The sequence below is a fragment of the Poromitra crassiceps genome (assembly GCF_964638095.1).
Source record: "Poromitra crassiceps genome assembly, chromosome: 15".
Taxonomy (NCBI): Eukaryota; Metazoa; Chordata; class Actinopteri; order Beryciformes; family Melamphaidae; genus Poromitra; species Poromitra crassiceps.
The window spans coordinates 15,259,002-15,280,512 of NC_139634.1; the positions used below are offsets into that span (position 1 = coordinate 15,259,002).

Sequence of the window (21,511 nt, forward strand, 5' to 3'; positions counted from 1 at the left end):
AGGAGGGGGGCTTACCTCTGCATCACGCCTCCTGCTCTCAGGGAGGCTGAGTACCGCCAGTCTGAATTAGGCTTGGGCTGCAAGAGACAGAACGGAACTGTGAGTCTTAAGTACCGCTCCGAATCACACAAGCAAAACCCAATACCATCTCATTAATAAATGATAGACAGAACAGAAGTGCTGGAGCATGCATAGCACGCACGCACGCATACACATACACAAACACACACATTCATCATAACAGTGACAGCTTGCTCCTGCGTTTGGAGAAAAGTAAGTGATTAGTTGAAGCGTGTAGCTCCCTCTCCCTCCCTACTTTCCTCCGTGGCCTTTGGGAAAGTATGACTTTGAGATGTGGTACTCCTCCGGCCCACTGACCCCCCAGCTCTGTGACAGATAGGCCCTGAGGCTACTAGTCCTGGGCTAGTCCACTCAGGCTAGATGTTGCCATGGAGACCCTGCACGTACGTGCTGATAGACTCAATTTAGAGGCTGCAGGGTCCACCTGTCTCTATCCGTATTATGCTTCCAAGGTGAGACACTGTCATCACAGAATTACTGAGCTTTGAAAATGTTTTTCTGCGACAGTATAATAGCATGTCGCTCTAAACCCCCTCCACCCTTTTCTGTATTTTTCCTTTCCACTGCTCCCCCCCTCCCTTCCTCTGCTCCGGCTCTTTATATTCACACCCCCCTCCCTTCCTCTGCTCTGGCTCGTTATATTCACACCCCTCTCTCCCTTGCTGTCGAATGCTTTCCAATGTGTTATATCCTCTTTACCTTGATCAAAACCCGGAGTGTCGCGAGCGTGCAGTTTGCCTGAGTCGGCCTGACAGATCTTACCATGGTAACCGTATGTCGCCCGCTCCACGTCTTACCCTCCACCCAACGCCCTGCATCATTTGTCTCCTGTGAAGGTCGCAGGTGCAGGAAGGGGAGAAGGGGGAGGGGGAGGAGATATCACGTTTAACACCCTCAGCTCTGCATCTCCACACAGATGCATCGCAAGAGAGGGACACCGCACCATCACAACCGCCGCATGTCTGCTGGCGGTTAAGCGATCGGTGGGGTATATTTTGGACTATGGTGGTTGATATTCTTCTGTATGATCGTGCTCGCAGTGCAGTAAAATGGGCTGTTGACCTAACCGCATAACCAAGATGAGATTACGTTTGCTCGATACTCTCAGCCTAAACCATTGATAGACCTAAACCGATCTGACAAACCGGGAAAAATGCTCACTTCTCCCTGCCCTGCGAGAGGAGGAGAGGAGGAGAGGAGACCCATTTCCTCTCAAATCTATATGACAGATGGTCACTTGCTGTTGAAGCTGCATTGACCTCTCTGAGGCTGCAGTAGACATTCATCACCCTTGAAATCCAATATTTGGTCTTAATGAGAGAGGCCTGGTATCCCTCCTGGAGTCGTTCAAACACTGCAAATATGTCTACAGGGACAGAGAGCACTCCACACTGCAGCATCCCAGACATCAATACAAGAAACAGACCAGTAGCCTAATGACTCATTTGAAGATCATCAAAACGCAATCGCTCGCTGAGGAAGCATGTTCAGGTTGATACTGTATTAAAAGAAAAGATGCTATTATTGACCTAAAATCACAGTTCAACAAAGGCCAATAGCTTAATTGTACATTTTGTACCATGGACAAGGAGAGAGGAAAAGCATTCAAAATGAGTCAAGATTGTCCGGAAATGGGACTAAACAGACACACTAACACAGCTGGTTAGACACAGAAATCTGGAACCTAAACATGTCCGCAGTCTGATCCACTCCCAAGGGAAGACATACACACAGACATTCACAGGAACAAATAGAGACTCGGATGAAAGTGTAGAATATTACCAGCCCAGCCACACTCAGTATGTAAATACAAATCTGATTCATCATGATAATGGATTTTTTTTTAAATTCTGTTTTATCATTTGAGGGGGAGAGACAACATTTTGGGGAGAGGAGAATTCCCTTGGGTTTTCAGTGTATTCTGTCCCTTGCCTGACTGCAAATCAGGGAATAAACAACACCCTGTTTGGCCACTCTGATCTCTCTTTCTCTCTCTTCCTTCTTCCTCCTCTCTGCCTCTGAATGGACACTTCTTCCATAGATACAGAGCTCACACCTCCGCCATCAACACGTCGTCCAATCACCTTCCATCCCCCCGCCTCATCGTCACAGAGCCGACCAATCCAGGCACGGCATTAAGGAACACGTAGCTGCCAGTTAATTACTGTATATAGCCAGAGCAAACCTGACTGGCATTTAATGAGGAAAATGCCGGGGGATAACGGAACAATAACTTTAAATATTACTTTATTTCTCCTTTTATTACATATTTTCTCCCTATCCTTTTTTGCACTGTACGACCACATACAGGCTGTAGGAAAAACATGATTGTGGAGAAAGCCAATGGTGACTGTTTGATCCTGTTTGTTTTACTACAACCAGAGACTGTGCAAACACCTGGGTGCATATTGTCATCAGCCTTTTACAGGGGAGAAATACCATGAAACTGGCTGGTTGCTTTGTATCAGAGAGGTATGTGACCTGAAGGGGATATTTTGGTGCAGTGGGACTGGCGGCCCTCTAAGCTGGTGGGGGCTGCACTATCCAGAGATGATCGCTGAACGCCCTGAGTAGGCTACCCATTGGACTATAAACGATGTAGCACATAGCCCACAGCGGACCAGTAAGACTGGGTATGTGTGGTCACAAGTCAACACGTTACTGAAGCTCCTCAGAGCATGAACTGATCCTCTGAGAGATGTCTACTCCAAACCCACTAGCCCACTGAAATAGCTTAAGTCACATTATGATTCTGAGTTAAGGGTGTGCTGGTGACTCAGTCTGAGGTGGCCTATCATGATGTCCCGGGTATGAACCTGGTACATTTGTCACACCCCACCTTTCCCACTCGTCTCACTTCACTAGACATTAAAATGCAAAAGTGGTAAAACATAACAGAGAGAGAGAGCAGGAGAGAGAGAGCGAGCGAGAGAGCAGGAGAGAGATATGCTCCATGAAGTTACATGAGAGCATTTGGATGACAGCTCTCTGAACAACTGTGGAGGAGAGAAGCACATCAACCTCTGATACACTGAATCATCAGAAACAAACAACTCTAACAAAGCCAGGAATGAACAAACACGAACACACACACACACGCACACACACACCACCATCCACCACATATAGCAGAGAGCAGAGTGTACCCACCCACCCACCGACTCAACCAAACACAATCCAGAGAAGCTACCCACACTTTTCTATTCTACAGCCTCCTCTCTAACATTAAGATAGAGTTGACAATTCAAGGTACATAATGTACAAATCAGTAAATTTTAGATGCATAATATCTGCTAAATGTACTACATCTCTTGCATCAAATGCACACATTCCCTCCAGATAATATCACGATGGATTGAGAATAGTTAAGCATTAAGAGAATGGGAGTGGCACTGCAATTTTGACTTTTCTTTTTCTTTTTTAAAGAGACAAGTTGTAAACAAATTAATAAATGCTTGATAAATGGTTGCATTTACCAATTAACACTAAAAATAATACGTGTAAAAATGCAGGAGGGGAATTCTTTACTTAACCCATTGATACCTGATGCAGCATTTTCGTGTATATCCCTCATTTGTGTGTGTATCCCTTTAAGACCGCGAACCGCGTCACGCGGTTTGTGGTCTTAAAGGGATACACACACAAATGCTGCATCAGGTATCAATGGGTTAAAAAAAAAATCATAATCCACAAAAATAGATTAAAGGCATCTGCAGCTTCAGAATCCTAAATGTCAACTGCTATATTTCCACACGAACACGGCCCTAGAGCAAAACCTGAGCCATAACTCGCACACTCACTTCTCTGGCTTGTGCTCGGTGTGTCATTAGTGGTTGTGAGGCCCTCTAAATAAATGAGAAAGACTCAGATAGACCCGGACACACACCTGAATGGCAGTTGCATCTGGCATGCTGAGGCGCCGTACAAACATCTGGCTCTGTCCGCTGTGGCTGGTGACGTAGCCCGAGCCCCAGGTACCACTGTGGGGCCGGCCCGTGTTGTAGAACATGAAAGTGTCGCTCCCTGAGGTGGCGGTCATGCACGTCTTGTAACAGTATGTTTTGGTCATAGACCCGTTACCCCGCACTTCAATATAGTGCGGCTCCACTTTGAGGTCGCGGCGCAGCGCCACGTTGTTGTTGGGCTGTCCACCCCCACCCGCACCACCGCCTCCTCCGCCCCCACCAGCTGAGGTCCCCCCTTCTGGCATACTCTTCTTGGACACACAGCATGGGGAGCAGGAGCCCGGCTGGGTGCAGTAGGCATGGCAGCGCACAATGGCCAGCACAAAGATAGTTACCAGAAAGACAAAGGTGGTGGCACTCAGGGCGATGATGAGGTAGAGGGTGACATTAGAAAACATGAGGGGGCTGTGGGGCCTGATGATGCGCTTGGGGTCAGGGGTCAGCTTGGGTGGCAGCTCCATGACGTGCACATGGATGACGGCGGTGGAGGAAAGTGGTGGCAGGCCATTGTCGCATACCAGCACCGTCAGCACGAAGGAGGTGGAGTTGTCCTCGATGACACGCCGCGTGGTGCGGATCTCGCCCGTGTGCTCGTGAACCTTGAACAGATCAATGTCTGCGTTGGTCTGCTGCAGGGCGTACAGCAGCCAAGCGTTCTCCCCTGCGTCACCATCCCACGCCACCACCTTGGTCACCAGCACGCCCGCTTCGGCATTTTTCATCAGCGTTTCTGTGGTGCGTGTACCGTTGGCGGGTGGGTGGACTACCCTGGGCTTGTGGTCATTCTGATCCATAATGTAAACATATATGGTGGCTACACGGCTGAGATGAGGCATGCCGTTGTCCTGGGCTTTGACCTGGAAGTGAAACTCTCTCAGCTTCTCAAAGTCGAACGCTCGGAGGGCATAGGCCTCACCTGTGTCGGGCTTGATGCTGACATAGCTGGCTACAGGAATGCCATGGTTGTTATCGTTGAGGACAGTGTATGTGATGCGTGCGTTCTCCGCAGCATCAGCATCTGTGGCCTGCACTACACATAGAGGGGCACCGGGAGCATTGTTCTCTATGACATACACAGTATATGATGTCTGTTCAAAGCGAGGTGGATTGTCATTTACATCAGCAACATCCACTTTGAAAGTCATGTGTGAGGACAGGGCTGGAGTGCCACCATCAATGGCAGTGACGGTGACATTGTAGGAGGAGATGGTCTCCCTGTCCAGGAAAGCGGAGGTGACAATGGTATAATGGTTCCGGAAGGACTTGATCTTGAAAGGCAGATGAGGCATGATCTCCAGGGTTACCTGTTTGTTTGGTCCAGAGTCACGGTCATTCACACTGATCAATGCTACAACCGTGTCAGCCCGGGCATCTTCACGTACTGGGCTAGAGAGTGAAGACAGCACGATATCAGGAATGTTGTCATTCACATCCAAAACCTCCACCACCACTTTACAGTGCACTGCCACCGGGGCTGGCCCCCTGTCCATTGCCTGTATGTACATTTCATAGGAGTTTGTCTCCTCATAATCTATATTGTTTTTCACACGAATGTCCCCTGTGTTTGTGTCCATAGAAAACATCTGTCTAACCCTCTCTGGTGTGTAGCTGCTGAAGGAGTAAAAAACGTCCCCATTTGAGCCCTCATCAGGATCTGTTGCGTTCAACTTGATCACCAGCGCCCCCTTTGGCGAGTTCTCCGATAGTTTCACTTTGTACACGGAGTTGTCAAACGCCGGCACGTTGTCATTGGAATCAAGGACACGTATATTAATTTGGGCTGTGCCAGTTCGCTGCGGGGTGCCTCCGTCCACTGCTGTCAGGATGAGCTTGTGAGAAGGCGTCTGCTCGCGGTCAAAGGGCTTTTTGAGGACGAGCTCGATGTGCTTACTACTGGAAAAGGGTTTGATGGAGTCGAGAGCGAGGTGGTCGTTTGCGCTCAGGCGGTACTGCTTCACCGAGTTGGAGCCGTCATCCGCGTCCTGTGCGCCCTCAATGGAGAACCGGGACCCGGTGAGAGCGGACTCCGACACCTCGAGTTGATATTCATCTCGAGGGAACTGTGGCTCGTTATCATTCGCATCCAGAATCTCCACCTCCACGTTGTGCACCTCCAGCGGGTTTTCTACGACCACCTCCAGGCTGCGAGAACAGGTGCCACTGAATTCACAGATTGTCTCTCGGTCAATGCGGTCACTCACCAGCAGCTTCCCCGTTTTGTGGTCTATGGTGAAATATCTCCGTCCGCTGTCTGAAGTTATCCTGATGCGTCGGGTAGAGAGTTTTCCGAGGTCCAGATTCAAATCCCGGACAATTTCACCGACCACAGCCCCGTTCTCCAGCTCCTCTGGAATGGTATACCGTATTTGTGCATTTGTAAGGCCACTGAGTACAAAAATCACCAAATAGAAAGAAAAAGGCACATTCTCCCTTATGCTGTAACAGCATCGTGCCATAACAGCCATCGCAAGCATGCAGGATTCTCAGACGGGTTAGAGAAAGCTTTCCGTCTTTTCAGCTTGCTGTGCGTCCCCACCCGCCTCATGAAAAACGGGGGAATAGTCCATGCATAACCCCGACTATGTGCAGGACGACCAAGGCATCCTCTCTGGTACAGGTGCCTGTTGCGAGGGATGTTTTTCCCATTGTATCCATCTTTTTTTTCCTTTGTCTTTCGCGGTAATGCTTTCCCCCCCTCCGCTGACTTGTTTCCCTTTCACGGATTCTGCCTTGCGCTCTCTCTCTCTCTCTCTCTCTCTCTCTCTCTCTCTCTCTCACACACACACACACTCACACTCTCTCTCTCACTCTCTCTCTCACCCCTCCCTCCTTCTTTGTGCGATGATGGGGTCTGTGTGGGCAACGGGGGAGGGGATCCACTCGCTCAAACAAAACTGGCTACATTTCAGCACCTCCGATAAAGATCAGCGTCAAATAAAAAATAAAAATGTTGCTCAACCCGAAAAGACAATTAGATTGTCTATCAATCGATCTATCTTCGAGTCTGAGATAGAGTTGTCAGTACCATTTACACAAAGAAATGCATTCGGCGCGGTCGTTTTTTCTTTCTTTCTTTTTGTCAGAGCCAGCGCCACCGCCCTTTTATTGTGCGCTGCATGGGATACATCATTATTTATCAGCCACCCGCGATTAGACCTCCACGTATATCATCATTGATCCAACTCTGCAATACGCACAGTCTACCCAAACGTAAAACTCTGATTTTTTTTTTAACAAATAGGCCTACAGGCATGGACATTTGTTTTAACAAACACGCAATTCGACTGTAAATAAACGGACAATAATCCAACGTTTTTACAACCCTCAGACCTACTTCAGTCTTGTTCAGGTTTCTATTTCCATATTCAACAGGGCATAAACCAGCAGAACAGAATGAGATTGGAACAAAACACTGTGTGTGTGTGTGTGTGTGTGTGTGTGTGTGTGTGTGTGTGTGTGTGTGTGTGTGTGTGTGTGTGTGTGTGTGTGTGTGTGTGTGTGTGTGTGTGTGTGTGTGTGTGTGAGAGAGAGAGAGTGTGAGTGTGAGTGTGTGTGTGTGTGTGTCTGGGGGGGGGGGGGGGGGGGGGGGGGTGTTATAGCCATTCTCTCCTTGTTTGAGCCAGTGATAATGCATAGCTCTTTCCAAAGCCCAAGTGCTGAAATGCACTGTGGACTGATGTCAGCACAAAGCCACTCTCTGTCCCTTCATGATATCATTATGACCTATTGACAGATGGGGTGGCTCACACTCTGACCGTACAAGGGCGTGGATGCTGCCAGGTGTCAACCCTGCTGCTTTAATTGTAATTTTCAGTTTGCGTTGTGCCACAGGTTAATCCCCTAATAACCCACGAAGCCTGTGTTGTCATGGGGTTGTTCATTCAGGGTGATGGCGGCAGGCGCTAACAGGGTCAGTGACAAGATGGGGATTTAGCCCCTTTCACTGTCAAGATAAACTGGATAACATCAGTTTTATAGCCTGCTTTTTAGATGGAACAATCACAAAGTTAATGTAATAACTTCACAGATTTTAATAGACAAATACGAGCTCTGGCTGTTTGATAGATTCTCACTGAGTTGCCCTCAGACAGATGTGGTAGCCTACAGCACACTAATAATCTGTAACACTTTATAACTTTCATCTATAAGTCAGTTAGTTAATGATTAATTAAACAATTTTATTATATTATAGATGTTCAAATCTGATTAGTCATTCTCTCATTTTAAACATTTATATGAATTATAATAAACAAGGAATAAAATACCTAATGCCATTTGTAAAACAGCTGATGCTGCAAATTCACACTTAAAAAAGGAATAGGCTCTGTGTCTGTTTCAGTTTTTGTCCCACTGATGTCACTGATGATGTCACAATGTCTATGACATCAGTGATGTCACAACACAACGTCTATGACATCATCAGTCATGTCACTCGAGCACTCGATGCGAAGTTGAGCAATTGTGTGCTGCACATGGCAGCCGAGCTGTGTGCGAGGCCGAAGTTGAGCAATTGACGCTGAGTGACATCACTCGAGCACTCCATGATGATGTGATCAGTGGTGGTCACTCGAGCAATTGTGATGTCATCAGTGATGCGAAGTTCACTAATTGTGTGATGTGCATGCCAATAGAGCAGGCAAGGCCACGCAGCAGCCAAGCTGCGGGCGAGGCCACGCAGCAGCCAAGCTGCGGGCGAGGCCACGCAGCAGCCAAGCTGCGGGCGAGGCCGTGCAGTGGGCCAGCTGCAGGGCTGGCGACAGCGAGCCCGCGCAGCTCGCAACTTAGATTTTATAGTTCTAAATTTGACCATCATCAGCTAATGTTTAACAAATGATTAAGATATTTTAATTCAGATAAAATAGAAGTTTCATGCTCCCATTTATAGGGTAAAGACTCTGGAGACTGCCAGTCCATGGGTGCACTTTTTTGGGGGTGTGACCAAACTAATGCGCTTAGCGCGCCACGCGCTTGCATGCATCTGTGCCCCTTCTGTGGTCTTTGGCATTGCGACAGGACCAAACGGTGACCTGGTCCAGGTCTTCCATCCTCTTGTGGTGTAGAAGTGGCTCGAGCTCTCACAGGTTCAGGCTTGATTGGCTGTAAGCAAGAGTCATCCAATTTATCAGCGGGGAAGGATTTATGATATCACTGTTGACATCACAATCCAGTCACTGAAGATGCCACAATGTTTTTAGCTGGAAATATATATATATATATGACATCATCGGTGTTTGTCATAAGTGACATCACTGATGACATAGTCTATGACATCACTGATGATGTCTCAATGACTATGACATCACTGATAATGTCACATTGTCTACATCAGTGGGTATGACAATGATTGTGTGGCATGACATCATCAGTGGGTATACGACAACATCAGTCAGTGACTTTGAGTGTGTTTGTGATGCCCACAATCTCTATGTGAGTGTGGGAGTGTGAAGGTCTGTACATCCGGGTCATCCCCCCTATCATCCTTCATTATTTCCCTGTCCGCTTCCCTGTCCGCTTTGACCAAGTTTTCCCTGCGTAAAGTACAGACGGGTAGGCAGAAGCATTTGAAAATTGCGAGAGCCAATGCGTCTGTTTTAAGATTAGGGTAATCCAGCTACAGTTTTTTTGTTTTAAAACTGTAACTGGCAGATGGAGACGAACAGCGCATGTGTGGTCTCAGGTGGTCATCAAATCATTTTGCTGTACAGCTCTGCTCCTAATTACTCCAGCCTCAGAACTCATACCCCAATTAAATTCCAATTTAAATCGGATTCAACTCAATTAACTGACTGAGCTCCCTACCCATAATGCAATCAGCAGATCTTTTAACAGTTTAATTTCATCTCTGCATACCCAAACCAACCTATTCCAAGACTAACTCCACACTGCAGCTTAATTTGTGTGTAGCCCAACTTAATCTATAGGTTTTAGTCTCGTCTAAGTTTCAGCAATGGGTCATGCATAGCCACCACTGAGATTGACATTGAAATGGTCTTGTACTGATTAAATGATAATCTAATTTGAATCCAAATTAATTTGATATTCTGACTGCATTTAGTAGTCTATACATTAAAATATTTGATTCTGATTTGATCAGAACTCATAAAGTGAGCATACTTTTGGGCTGTTTTATGCTATGAAGTGATATTGTGACACCTTGAGCCTAGTTGATTCACCCCGGCCACTGGACCACTATGTGCGCACACCGCCCACATAACCTGTTCCGTCTCCTGTTGCAGCTGCCACTCGCCCACGCCCGCTCTGCCCACGGCGATGACAGCGGTTGGCAACCCGGGAGACGGAGACAAGACAGTGAGTCACTCGGATGCTGCTAGTGCCAAGGCGGCTTGCTGTGAGTTGGAGAAGCAAAACCTAAATGTCCATAGATTGGAGTGATGACTGCATAGGCCTGTTTTGCACTAACAAAAAATTACTGTGATATTCTTGGTGCTCCATATCATCCAATCGTAGGCTATACTTAGTCTACAGTACATGTATTTTTAATCCCTATAATCAACACGTTGAGTTTATAATGATAGTCTTTTATAGTTTTGGTAGTTGATAGTTGTTGTTCTTTATCACATATTGCATCACTGTAAAAAAAAAAGCAGAATATATTTATATAGGCTATAAGGACTTCTAATTTTGCTGTAATATTTATATATGATTACAACATTTATTTTTTCTACGGGTTTGTCTGAGTAGGCCTATTATTACCCTACCAGTGGAGTGGCCACATTGCCCGTGACATTTAGTAGATTTCCCCGATGGGGTGCGGACCTCCGTGTTTGGCAATGTGAGGCATTCAAAAATGAAAAGAGGTGACTGTTATCTCGTCAATTACACACGCCGCTGCAGCTTGGCCTTTCCACCTCTCTCTTTCTCTCCTCTCTCCCTGTTCAGTTTTTTTCTGTCTCCTGAACCATTACCCAAATCAAAAACACAAAAATGTATCTCTCTCTCTCTTCCATAGCCTATACCTGTTTGAATCACACCCATCTGTTCCAGCGTTAATTGCGCGCCGCAGAGCTGTGGATTATTTAATTTTTCTCACAAGGGGGCTGTGGATTAAGTTATCTCCATTATTCCATTGACAGACAAACAGGCGCCTGTTATTCTCAAACGCTGAGAACGGGCGGAACATCAACATCACAGACCTAATTGACTCCTACTTCCAAGTATGTATTCATCTTCATTTTGTCTCAAATGACCACAAGGTGTGATAGTTTCACATGTCATTATCCCAATCCAAGATCCCGTTTCTCATGACCTTAACTACACCAAAGAACTTTTATGGAAAGAACTGAAAGCTCCATATTGCCCCATTGCAACATCAGCGCCCAGCAGCCTCCGCCATTTTTTATTTTTGGAAGCGTGACAGCGCCAAAAGAACCTCGCACAGGCTCGCAGTGGTCAGCTGCGGTAGCGCGGGCCCCTATAATCAGCCTCTCTAAACAGTAACTCAACGGGAGAACACTCTAAATTTCGTGGATTCACATCTTTTCTGGGCGTACTGCAAATCTTGACTGAAGTGGTGTAGTGCAGGGATGTAAAACAACAACCATATTGTGGAAACTAAGCAAAATGTTTCGTTTTCTTTGTTTAGTTTTTTCAAGATAAATAGCTAATGCGGCTGTCGTCCACTCCGTCAGAAGTGTGTTGCCGTGGTTTTAACCTCGGGTCCTTTGCATTTACTATTTATCTTGAAAAAACTAAAAGAAAAAAACGAAAAATTTTGCTTAGTTTCCACAATATGGTTGTTGTTTTACATCCCTGCACTACACCACTTCAATCAAGATTTGCAGTACGCCCAGAAAAGATGTGAATCCACGAAATTTAGAGTGTTCTCCCGTTGAGTTACTGTTTAGAGAGGCTGATTATAGGGGCCCGCGCTACCGCAGCTGACCACTGCGAGGCGCATTCTGTTTCCAAAAATGGCCGGAGTTTCGTCTCTTTCCTTCCATGCTCTTTGACTACACTGACTGTAACCCCCCCCCCCCCCCCCCCCCCCCCACACACACACACACACACAGAGAATGTCTCTCTCTGTCATGGCCTCTGGCCTCTGGCGTGTCTGTGTCTTAGACATCCACTGTTCCAGCTGAGAGCTGGAATGAGACACGCGGACATGGATCTGAAGTGCACACACAGAAGCTTATGTCTTATGTGAGAGAGAAAGAGAGAGAGAGAGAGAGCATGAACAAGTGTAAAGTTACAGAGTAAAGAGTTCTGAGTCCCTCCACATTGCACAAGGAGCTTCTCGCTGACAGAATATTAATATCCCCCTCTCCATCCATTATGCAAGATGTTCGCCATATTAATACCATTCCCTTCACTAAGACTCACACTCATTAATACTGTAATCGCCTACTCTAAAAGCCATTCGTATTGCCCCCCCCCTAAGCAGCTGTTATGCCATGTGGAATCCCCCCATTTCAGTGAGTCAGTCCCGGACAGCAGAGATCCACAGAGAAAGGGGTCATGGCCGGCCTCTGTCCCTTGCTCAACACATACAGAGGCAAGCATGCAAACTCAAAGGACACAAAGACACGCACATACACACACACACACACACACACACACACACACACACACACACATGCGCACGCACGCACGCACGCACATACAGAACACAACAGACCCTCTCTTCCTCCTCGCACAGAATAGTAACACAAGCATATTAGCCAACAACCACTGGAGAAGGACAGATGATTACTTTGAGGCTCATGTAGTGTCTGAATTCTCTCATTACTGTATCTTATTTGTTTCTGGTCTGCTGTGCTCTGGGATGTAAGTCACGGTCTCAATGAAACCCATCCAGACAAAGTCAGTCTTGACCAGTTTCCTTAGATAGCAGTAGTGAACATGTGAATACAACTGCCTCCAGTGGCCAGGAGCACTTACAGCAATGGTGTTGGGGATGAAGGTGTGTCACACTATGCAGGCACTCACACATGGAGATTATTGAGTAGAGTCTCAGTGTTGGCCAATGAACAACTCTACAGGGAAAGTTCAGTAGTGCCTTATTTAAAAGCATGTTGGTGGCTTCTTGATGGAGAATAAATTCACTTTCACCACCAGGCACAGCTGGCCCAAGGTTATGAACTACTTAGTCAGTCACAAGCTTGGTTCTCTAATGTTCAGGCTATACTGCCACTTTAAGTGATTGTGGTATTACTGTATACAGTACATGTCTATTGGGATTTTGGTTAAGTTACTATTCATAAAATGTTAAATAAAGTCACTGATTTTATATTTTTAGAGAGAAAGAATGAGAGTGAGGGAATATGTGCAGGTCGTTGTGTAGGGGGACAGCTAATTGCAGTGTCTCTGGTGGTAGGAAAAATTGCCTAAAAGAAATCAGCACCAAAAAGAAGACGAAAGCAAAGTGACAATACAGCCTTATTCTCACACAAGATACAACACAGACTGGCATTCTAGAAGTAGGGTAGCCCTATACAAAATTAATTATTTTAAATATTGCCCTTGGTGGTCAAGGTAAATGTACAATTGAAATACAGAGGGGGGAGAGGGAGTGAAACAACCACAATATATATTAGAAAAGATAAATACAACATTGTCTCATTGGAAATGCAATCCTCCTAAGTGAAAGTGAGAGAGGTAGTCTGGGCAAGTGGGAGGGGAGGTGGAGAAACAGTGAAATTGGTCCATCTATTGGTGTAAATCAGTACTACACAGAGAGCACACGTGATCATATCCTGGCACCCGTCCACCACACTGCTCCCTCTTTTAGCAGAGAGAGAGAGAGAGAGAGAGAGAGAGAGAGAGAGAGAGAGACAGAGCACACCACTGGCAGTAATTTCCTCATTTGCAATACAGTGACTGCCAGGCCCCCTCCAGAGGTGAGAGGAGAAAGAGCAGATGACACTGGATGAACGAGTCTGCATTCAGTTCAAGGACAAGCCATATTAGAGCATCAGAAATATTTACTGCATTATGAGATAATGCACCATTCAACCACATCCTTAAGGAGAAGCCATCACATGCTCTAGACCAGATACTCAACTTGCGGCCCGGGGGCCAGACGATAGGGAGTCAAGCGGCCCGCAGACCATTTTCTAATTCACAATGAAAGCTAATGTTACATAGATTGATTGAGCTCCAGTTAAATTGTCAAATATTTCCGCCTCCTTGTCGCCCAGGCACTTATGTACTTAACTAATTTAACTCTCCTGTGTGCACAAAGTGGGCCTAGATGTTTACGATGTTTAGATGGTTAATTTTCTTTTTGGAGAGATCCTTTATTGATTTGTTGGGAAGAGGGTTTACTCTGAACAGATTTGAGAATTGAGGTGAACAAACATAATTTACGTTTGTTGTTCATCATTTTTTTAATGGCGTGAATGACGTCTAGTTTGGTTGATTATTTGGACTTGCTTGCGATTTACAGTATTGAACTCCCAAGTGTTTGCATTGTCGCTCTGATTATTATTGCTTTGGTTATTTAACTGGTTCATTATATTTTAATGTAGCAGAGTTACAGCTCTATAATCCATACCTTTCCATTATTACCGCATGCTAAATAACTTTACGTTTTTAAATCTCCAACCCAAAAGTCTCATGTTAATTGTGATCCCTATACCCAGGTGTACACAGTATGGGAGGATGTATTCTCTGGGTGTGTTTGTTTCTGTCTATCCCTTGTGCACCTCCCTTTCAAGCTAAAGGGCACGCGAGAACTAAACACAGCACAAATCCCTCCCTGTGGGACCCTGCAAGGGTTAAAGAATGCCTCGGTTGTCCTGGTTCTGCCCGTGCATAAACCAAACAGATTCTTGCTGTGGCGCTAAACAAAGCTATCGGCAAGAGCAGGCAGGCTTTGGATACTTCCCTCTTAGGATGCTCTGGCTTTGTATCGTCGTCAGATGGGAGAGGCTGGACCCCGTGGTTCTGAGCATGACAAAGCTGATCTAACGCCTGCAACAACATCCTGACGCCACTAAGAGGGAGCATGGATGGTGGAAGTGTGTGTGTGTGTGTGGATGGGGGGGGGGGGGGGGGGGGATAAATTTGTCCTTTTAGCTGTGACCAATTGGAAGCCCATGTTCTCACTCTGCTGCTGGGCATGCATTTAATGTGTTGTTTTTTCTCTCTGTCTCATCCTCTGCAGCTCCTGTTTTCTCGCTTCCTCACCATCCCCACGCTCGAGGCTTGTGCTTGTGCTGCTGTCTTCCTGACTTCCTGCCAGCCACTCCCTTTTCACTACTAATTCTCAATCCCTCTCACACAGCTTTCTGCCACTTGCTCACTTCCCTGCTCTTCACTTGGTATTTCTCGCTGACTGTTACTATTTTGTACATCCGTGGTGTCTCTCTGTGGCTCTCGCTCTCTCTCTCTCGCTCTCGCTCTGTTGAATTTAAATAATATATGCTGTATTGTAATGACAGCACAGGAACCTATAATGCTAATAGACCAAATCAGCGGGATGTTTACATTTACTTCCGGGTACCCCTGGGTCCACACATTATAATGGCGGTGAACGGCACAAACTGACGTTTTGAAGACAAAAACAGACAAAGAAGACAAAAATGGTTCGTCCGTGTTGTGTTGTTGTTTAATATCATTCATAACAACACTTTCACTAACGTTAGTGGAGACCAGACTAGCTAATTTACCTGTTGGACCAGACTAGAGTAGACTTGAAGCTAAATTAAATTGACGTGGCGTCAGTATCTCTGTCTGTACCAGGCTCTTTCTCGCCGAGAAGAGCCTGGTGACGCGAGGTTACTCTGTAACGTTAACGACTGCAAAAAAACAGCGAGTTTGACAGACAAACAAACGTTATTAGCTAGCTAACACTACATAAAACAAACACAGAAGAAAGGCTAGATACGTCGGACAAGCATGTTTACCAACTGTTTAACCATTTAAATTGAAAGTAGTCGGCTGAAAACAACGAGAGGGTTTGACAGCATTTATTTGACAACACGCACATTTAAACCTGCCGCCTTCCCCAAGTGGTACCCGGAAGTAAATTTGTTTACATGGTGACGTCACGGTGATTTGGTCTATAGACTTTTCACATTAAAATGCCCTTGCCCTTGTATCGGAGAGTGTGTGTGTCAATACCATAACAGTGTAGATTGTCCCACAGACCCTTCACCATACAGTGAGTATCAATAGTCATCAGAGTATGTGTAAGTAATTACAAACAATAAAATGAACATAACATACAAAGTCTGTAGTCATGGTGGAATCTTGGTATTTTTTCAACAATTGTAGGGAAATCTCTATTGTATTCTATTGTATGTGTTTGTTTTGCTTTTTCTTCTTTGGTCAGACTTTGGTTCTGTCCACATAAAAGTCTGAAGTATAGCCAATATAACACAACTGTGCTAATCTCACTTTTGATCACAATGTATAATTGTATTTGTATGTAACTTTCTTCATCCAAGCTTTTCCTGTCACATGACCGAGTTGACTCACTTGACTGCGTCATGTGACTGTTCCATGCATGTATTTAAGATGGCGTCTTCCTATGTCACATTGTCTGAGGAAGGGCATGCTGCCCGAAACGTAACCACCGGTGTCAAATAAAAACACCCAAACTGGAGCCTCTGCAGTGTGCGAGCTTTATTTATTTTCTATTTTCCCAAATCTCTATTGTAACCTATAAATGTCCATCTCAGAGTGCCCCCCCCCCAATCTCTCTGTCTCCCATTGTCTCCAGCCTGTTTCCTCTGTGCTTCCCACTAGCAGATAATGGGGTAGGTGGCTAGGTGGGGGGTGGGTACGGCAGCTCCCTGGAAACAGACTAGTTCATTTCATTACGGCTAAGATCAGTCTCCATGGTAACCTCGCTAGAGCTAACACTCTCACAAAGGACACGCCCTTGTAAGGGAGAAAACAGGAAGCAATTATACATAAGGTGTGTGCGTATATGAGAGAGAGACAGAAGGGAGGGGGAAGACAGACAGACAGAGAGGGGGTGTGGGAGCATGTACTGTATGTGTGTCTGTCTGAATGGCAGAACTGATTTGGAATAAAACCATAGAAATAACAAAGAACTGACATTTTTCAAATTAATCACATTGCTATATCACTGTCCAAAAAGGTTGGGCTGATGGAGCACAGTTCCAGGCCATGCCTTTATGCCATTATGCTGAACCTATCTGGGTGTACTCAACCAAAATGCCTCTTCTGTAACCTCCCGTCACCAGGCTGTTCATGAGGCGAAGAGCCTGGTACGTATTACTACAGGCAGGATGTCCCCCCCCCCCCCCGTGTTCCTGTCCTGTGTTCTGGTCCGCAGTGTTTTCCTTCCCCCATAGAAATGCAGCAGTAGGCAGCCTAACCTCGCCAGTCGCTACGAGTTAGAGGAAAAATAAGAAGCATGGCCATAACAAATGAAATATTCAAACAAGTCCTTGAAGAAACTTGCCATATCCATAACATTACAGTACAGCACTTTGGTTCCTATGTTCTGGCCATAGCCGGAAGTCACGGAGCGATGTTTTACCATCCAGACTACCACTTCTGTAACATTGCAGTCCTGTTAGCATGAACCACTTAGCTAGCTGCCTCAACCAGGATAATGTACTCTGAGAATCAATAGCTGAATGCAATTTGCAGCATTGGGGGCAGCAGAGTAGAGTGCAACCTTTATACACACTTCAAATCCAACAGTCATCTTCTTATCTGCTAAATAATTATGACTCTCACAATCCTTTAGTTGTTCTTATTGTTCAATAATGTATTAATTATTATGGATCAGCAAACACAGCAGGCATTTTCTCTCTCACGCACACGGGCGCACACAGTCTCGCAGACACAAAAACCTCTCTGCAACAAACACACAGACACAGTGACCAGTTTGTTCGTTATTTCTTGAACGTGGTGGATAGCTCAGGGCCTGTGCCCTTTTCTATCCATAAACAACTTGCTTGGATTTGGAGCCATGGAGGAGGAGAAGATGGGGATGATAGGATAAAGACTTTTAGGCTTTAAAAATATGAATAAGAAATTGAAGAGAATAAAATCAAATTAAATTGGAAAAACCAATATGGTGAACAAGTTGTGTGTGCTTGTGTGTCTATCTAAGTGTGTGTGTGTGGGTAGGGGGGTGGTAGATAGCAGATGGAAATGGAAAGAGAACGGTGATAAATAGAGATTATGCAACTAAAATCATAAAATCATGCTGGTCAGTCAGGACCAGTGAGAGAAATGCCTCTGCCTTATTTCCCTGGCCTTTGCCCCGCCCCACCGCTTTAGCTGTAGTTGACACCAGAGAGCAGCCGGTGCTGTCAGCCCCGCCCAGCCGCAGAGCGGAGCAGGAAGGAGAGCTGAGCCGAGCTGAGCCAAGCTACAGCCCGGTACACTGAGAGCTCCCTGCTGCTGCAGCATAGCGGAAAATTACCGGCCCCTCCCCCCTCACATCCCAACTCAGAGAGAGAGAGCTGCAGCAGAGCATTATGACTGAACCGCTATACGCATAGAGACAGCTCCAGGCAATGTTTCAGGAACCACATTGAGGCTACGGTATAGCGAGCCAATGTACACAACATATCGACACCTGCTACTGCACACAGCTTGATTCAGATGGCGCATCGAGAGCGCAGCCATCTTTAAAGCACACACTGACTGACCCACTTACAGACATGTAATATGCAAAGCCGATGATGTGAGCAGTCAGCCCCGGTTCGCTCTGAGACATTCCACAAGGAACCAACCAAACCAAACGAGCGGTGACAGATCAGGCCGTGTTTGTTTGTGTTGGACCACTCCCTGAAATGAGGTCATGGTATCGTCTGAGCATCGTGGCACTGGCTCCACATGCCCCACACAGCTGAGCTTCACCGATAATATTTCATCACACTAATGCATCATTCAAATTAACATCCTCTAATAATTGCCAGACACATATGGTGCATTAAAAGACACCCGATTTAACATTGACAAATTTAGCCTGCTCGTCAAAAGAGGATGTTTGAACTGCTTACAAGCTGCTCGGCATGAGCGGATCGGGGCTGCCCTGACACACATTAAGGATGTTAATGGAACATATAAGGAATCATGTTTACAGCGTGCTCAGGCTGATAGCACACGTGTCTGGAGAAATGGCCGCTAATTCTCTGTTACTTCTCTCAGCTGCTCCCCTTCCACGGGGAGAGTAGACACGGCTGGCGAACTGGAGGGGGAGGGGAGAGAGGTCTGTCAGCATGCAGGGAGAAGAGAAGGAGGAAAAGGCGAGAGATGAATGATAAATCATGTAGGCTATCTTGATATTGTGGATGAAAATAATGTGCAGCTCTGAAAAAACGAAAATATAGGCTATAGAATAATAGCATGATAAGGGGCTGAAGATAGAACAGTATAGTGTGGATTTGAACGAGCAATTGTGTTTGGAGGCTGTAACTTTTAAAATGTAGCCACTCTTTGCTGTTGCTCCAAAAAGCAAAGTAAAATGTTGACTGAAATGTTACACAAGTGTCATTGGCAATTGGCATACAGTTTGCTGGTTTATAACTAATAAGCAATTTACTGCAAAATGCAGTAGTCATTGCTCATAACAAGTCATTGCTCTAGAAGACCTGGCAAATAAAACCAATATCAAATAACACCATATAAGTAGCCTATATGGTTAAATTAATAGCCTATCTAAGAGACAATGGGAGGCGTGACCAAAACAAGGACATAATGGTGAATAATAGGAAAGAGAAGCTGTGAAAATCATGAGAAACACAGTCACAAAAAGGGGTGGAAAAAGTAGGGACATGAAGCAGAATATGAAGACATACAGTAAGTGGCGACTTGTGAGCCCACCAATGAGAGAAAGAGCTCCAACTCTGCTGAGGGACTTCACAACAAGATACTGAGCAAACAAAATACTGGAGGAAAGATAAATCAGAGACCTATTCACATCATATAGGCTAATCTCTAATTTACCTGGAAACAGAAATGTGGAGGGGCTTCATGCTGTCTGAATCTCTAAAGATACGTCTTGAAATGTTGATAGGAACACATCCGATGTTTTCAATAAGATCTTAAATGCACAAGTTTTCAGATAGTCACCTTGGAAATAGATGCACATTTCAAACTAGAACTATCACATACATGTACAATGGATGTGCTTTAAAGGGGCAAACCTATATCATGTTTAAAATGGACAAACTGAATCAAACTATGTCCCTATCATGTCCTATAACATAAACCGATGATGTTTCCACAAGGTGTGACGTCATGGAGGCCAAGAGGTCCCTGGCAATTTTGAGAAGGGAGCTTTGAGTAATCAAGAGACTTTCAGCACCAGGGACAGCGACATTGCCAAAAGCGTTTGAGACAAGAAAGATGATACAATGAACAAAATGCTAAATAGTTTTGATTCTTTCCAGCTTAGGAACTATATTCCAAACAGATAGCCAGGCCACAGAAGAAGGTGGTGTATAACAAAGTTAACAACAAGTCTTAACTAATAGGCAAAAGAGGCATGTAGTCACGTTTGCCTGCTTCGGTCGAACTCTTACCTTTTCTGTACTGGGTAAAGTCTGAGTCCGGTTAAAAGTGTCTCCTCCGTTAATACTGATCAGCTCCGCATCTACAGGCGGAAACGGCGCCGGGAAAACCACTACGTCACTCTTCAGCGTGTCTGAGCTGAAACACACGTCATACTGCTGAGTAGATTTAGAGTAAGACCAGCTCCCGTCAGGGTGGGTGGTGATCATCGGGGCGCTGTACCTGCTGAAACTGTTGTCTGTCCTGTGGCATTTGACAGCTATTAAACTGATGAGGCTCAGTAGAAAGATCACTGACACAGACGCAATGGCGATCAGCAAATACAGGTTTAGATCAGAGAAGCTCTCCTCCTTCATCGGCACGTGTCTGAACTGAGTCTGGATGTCAGCTGTGCTTTCAACCACCACTACATCAATAGACACAGTAGCTGACAGGGAGGGCTCTCCATTATCACAAACCAGCACCATCAACGGGTGAGTCCTCACGTCATTGTCACTCATTCGCCTCTTAGTCCTGATTTCCCCGGTGCTGGTTCCGATTCGGAAGAGGTTGGTTCCCTTGGGCTCAGAGAGGTGATAAGAAAGCAGCGCATTGTAGCCAGAGTCTGCGTCTACAGCCCGGATCTTGGCCACAAAGTAGCCCGCTTCAGCAGAATAGGGAATGTTCTCACTGTTAACGGAGTCGTGCTCAGAAGTGAGGATCCCGGGACTGTTGTCATTCTCATCCAGGATCAAAACATTCACAGTCATGTTGCTGCTGAGCGGAGGAACACCAGAGTCTGTGGCCTGAACTTTGAACTGGAACGTTTTTAACTCCTCAAAGTTAAAAGACTGCAGGCTGACTATATCTCCAGTCTCTGAGTTGATGTTTACCATTGACGCTATTGGGGTAGTTTTAAGATTGCTATCTATTATAGAAAATGTTACTTTTGCATTTTCATATACGTCCGGGTCATCTGCAGTCATGGTATGGATAATGGCGCCTACTGGACTGTT

General features: G+C 45.7%; 1 protein-coding gene across 2 annotated transcripts in view; it reads right to left on the reverse strand.

Annotated features, from left to right (window-relative positions):
• Nucleotides 1-21,511, reverse strand: part of LOC310790483 (protocadherin alpha-3-like) — a gene marked incomplete at its 5' end in the record, with an annotated part of 213,351 nt that overhangs the window by 22,599 nt on the left and 169,241 nt on the right. For both annotated transcript variants that reach the window (XM_083652187.1, XM_083652186.1), the window contains one exon: nucleotides 16-77. In XM_083652187.1, the coding sequence (XP_083508313.1) occupies nucleotides 16-77 (62 nt within the window). The remainder of the gene's footprint in view (nucleotides 1-15; nucleotides 78-21,511) is intronic.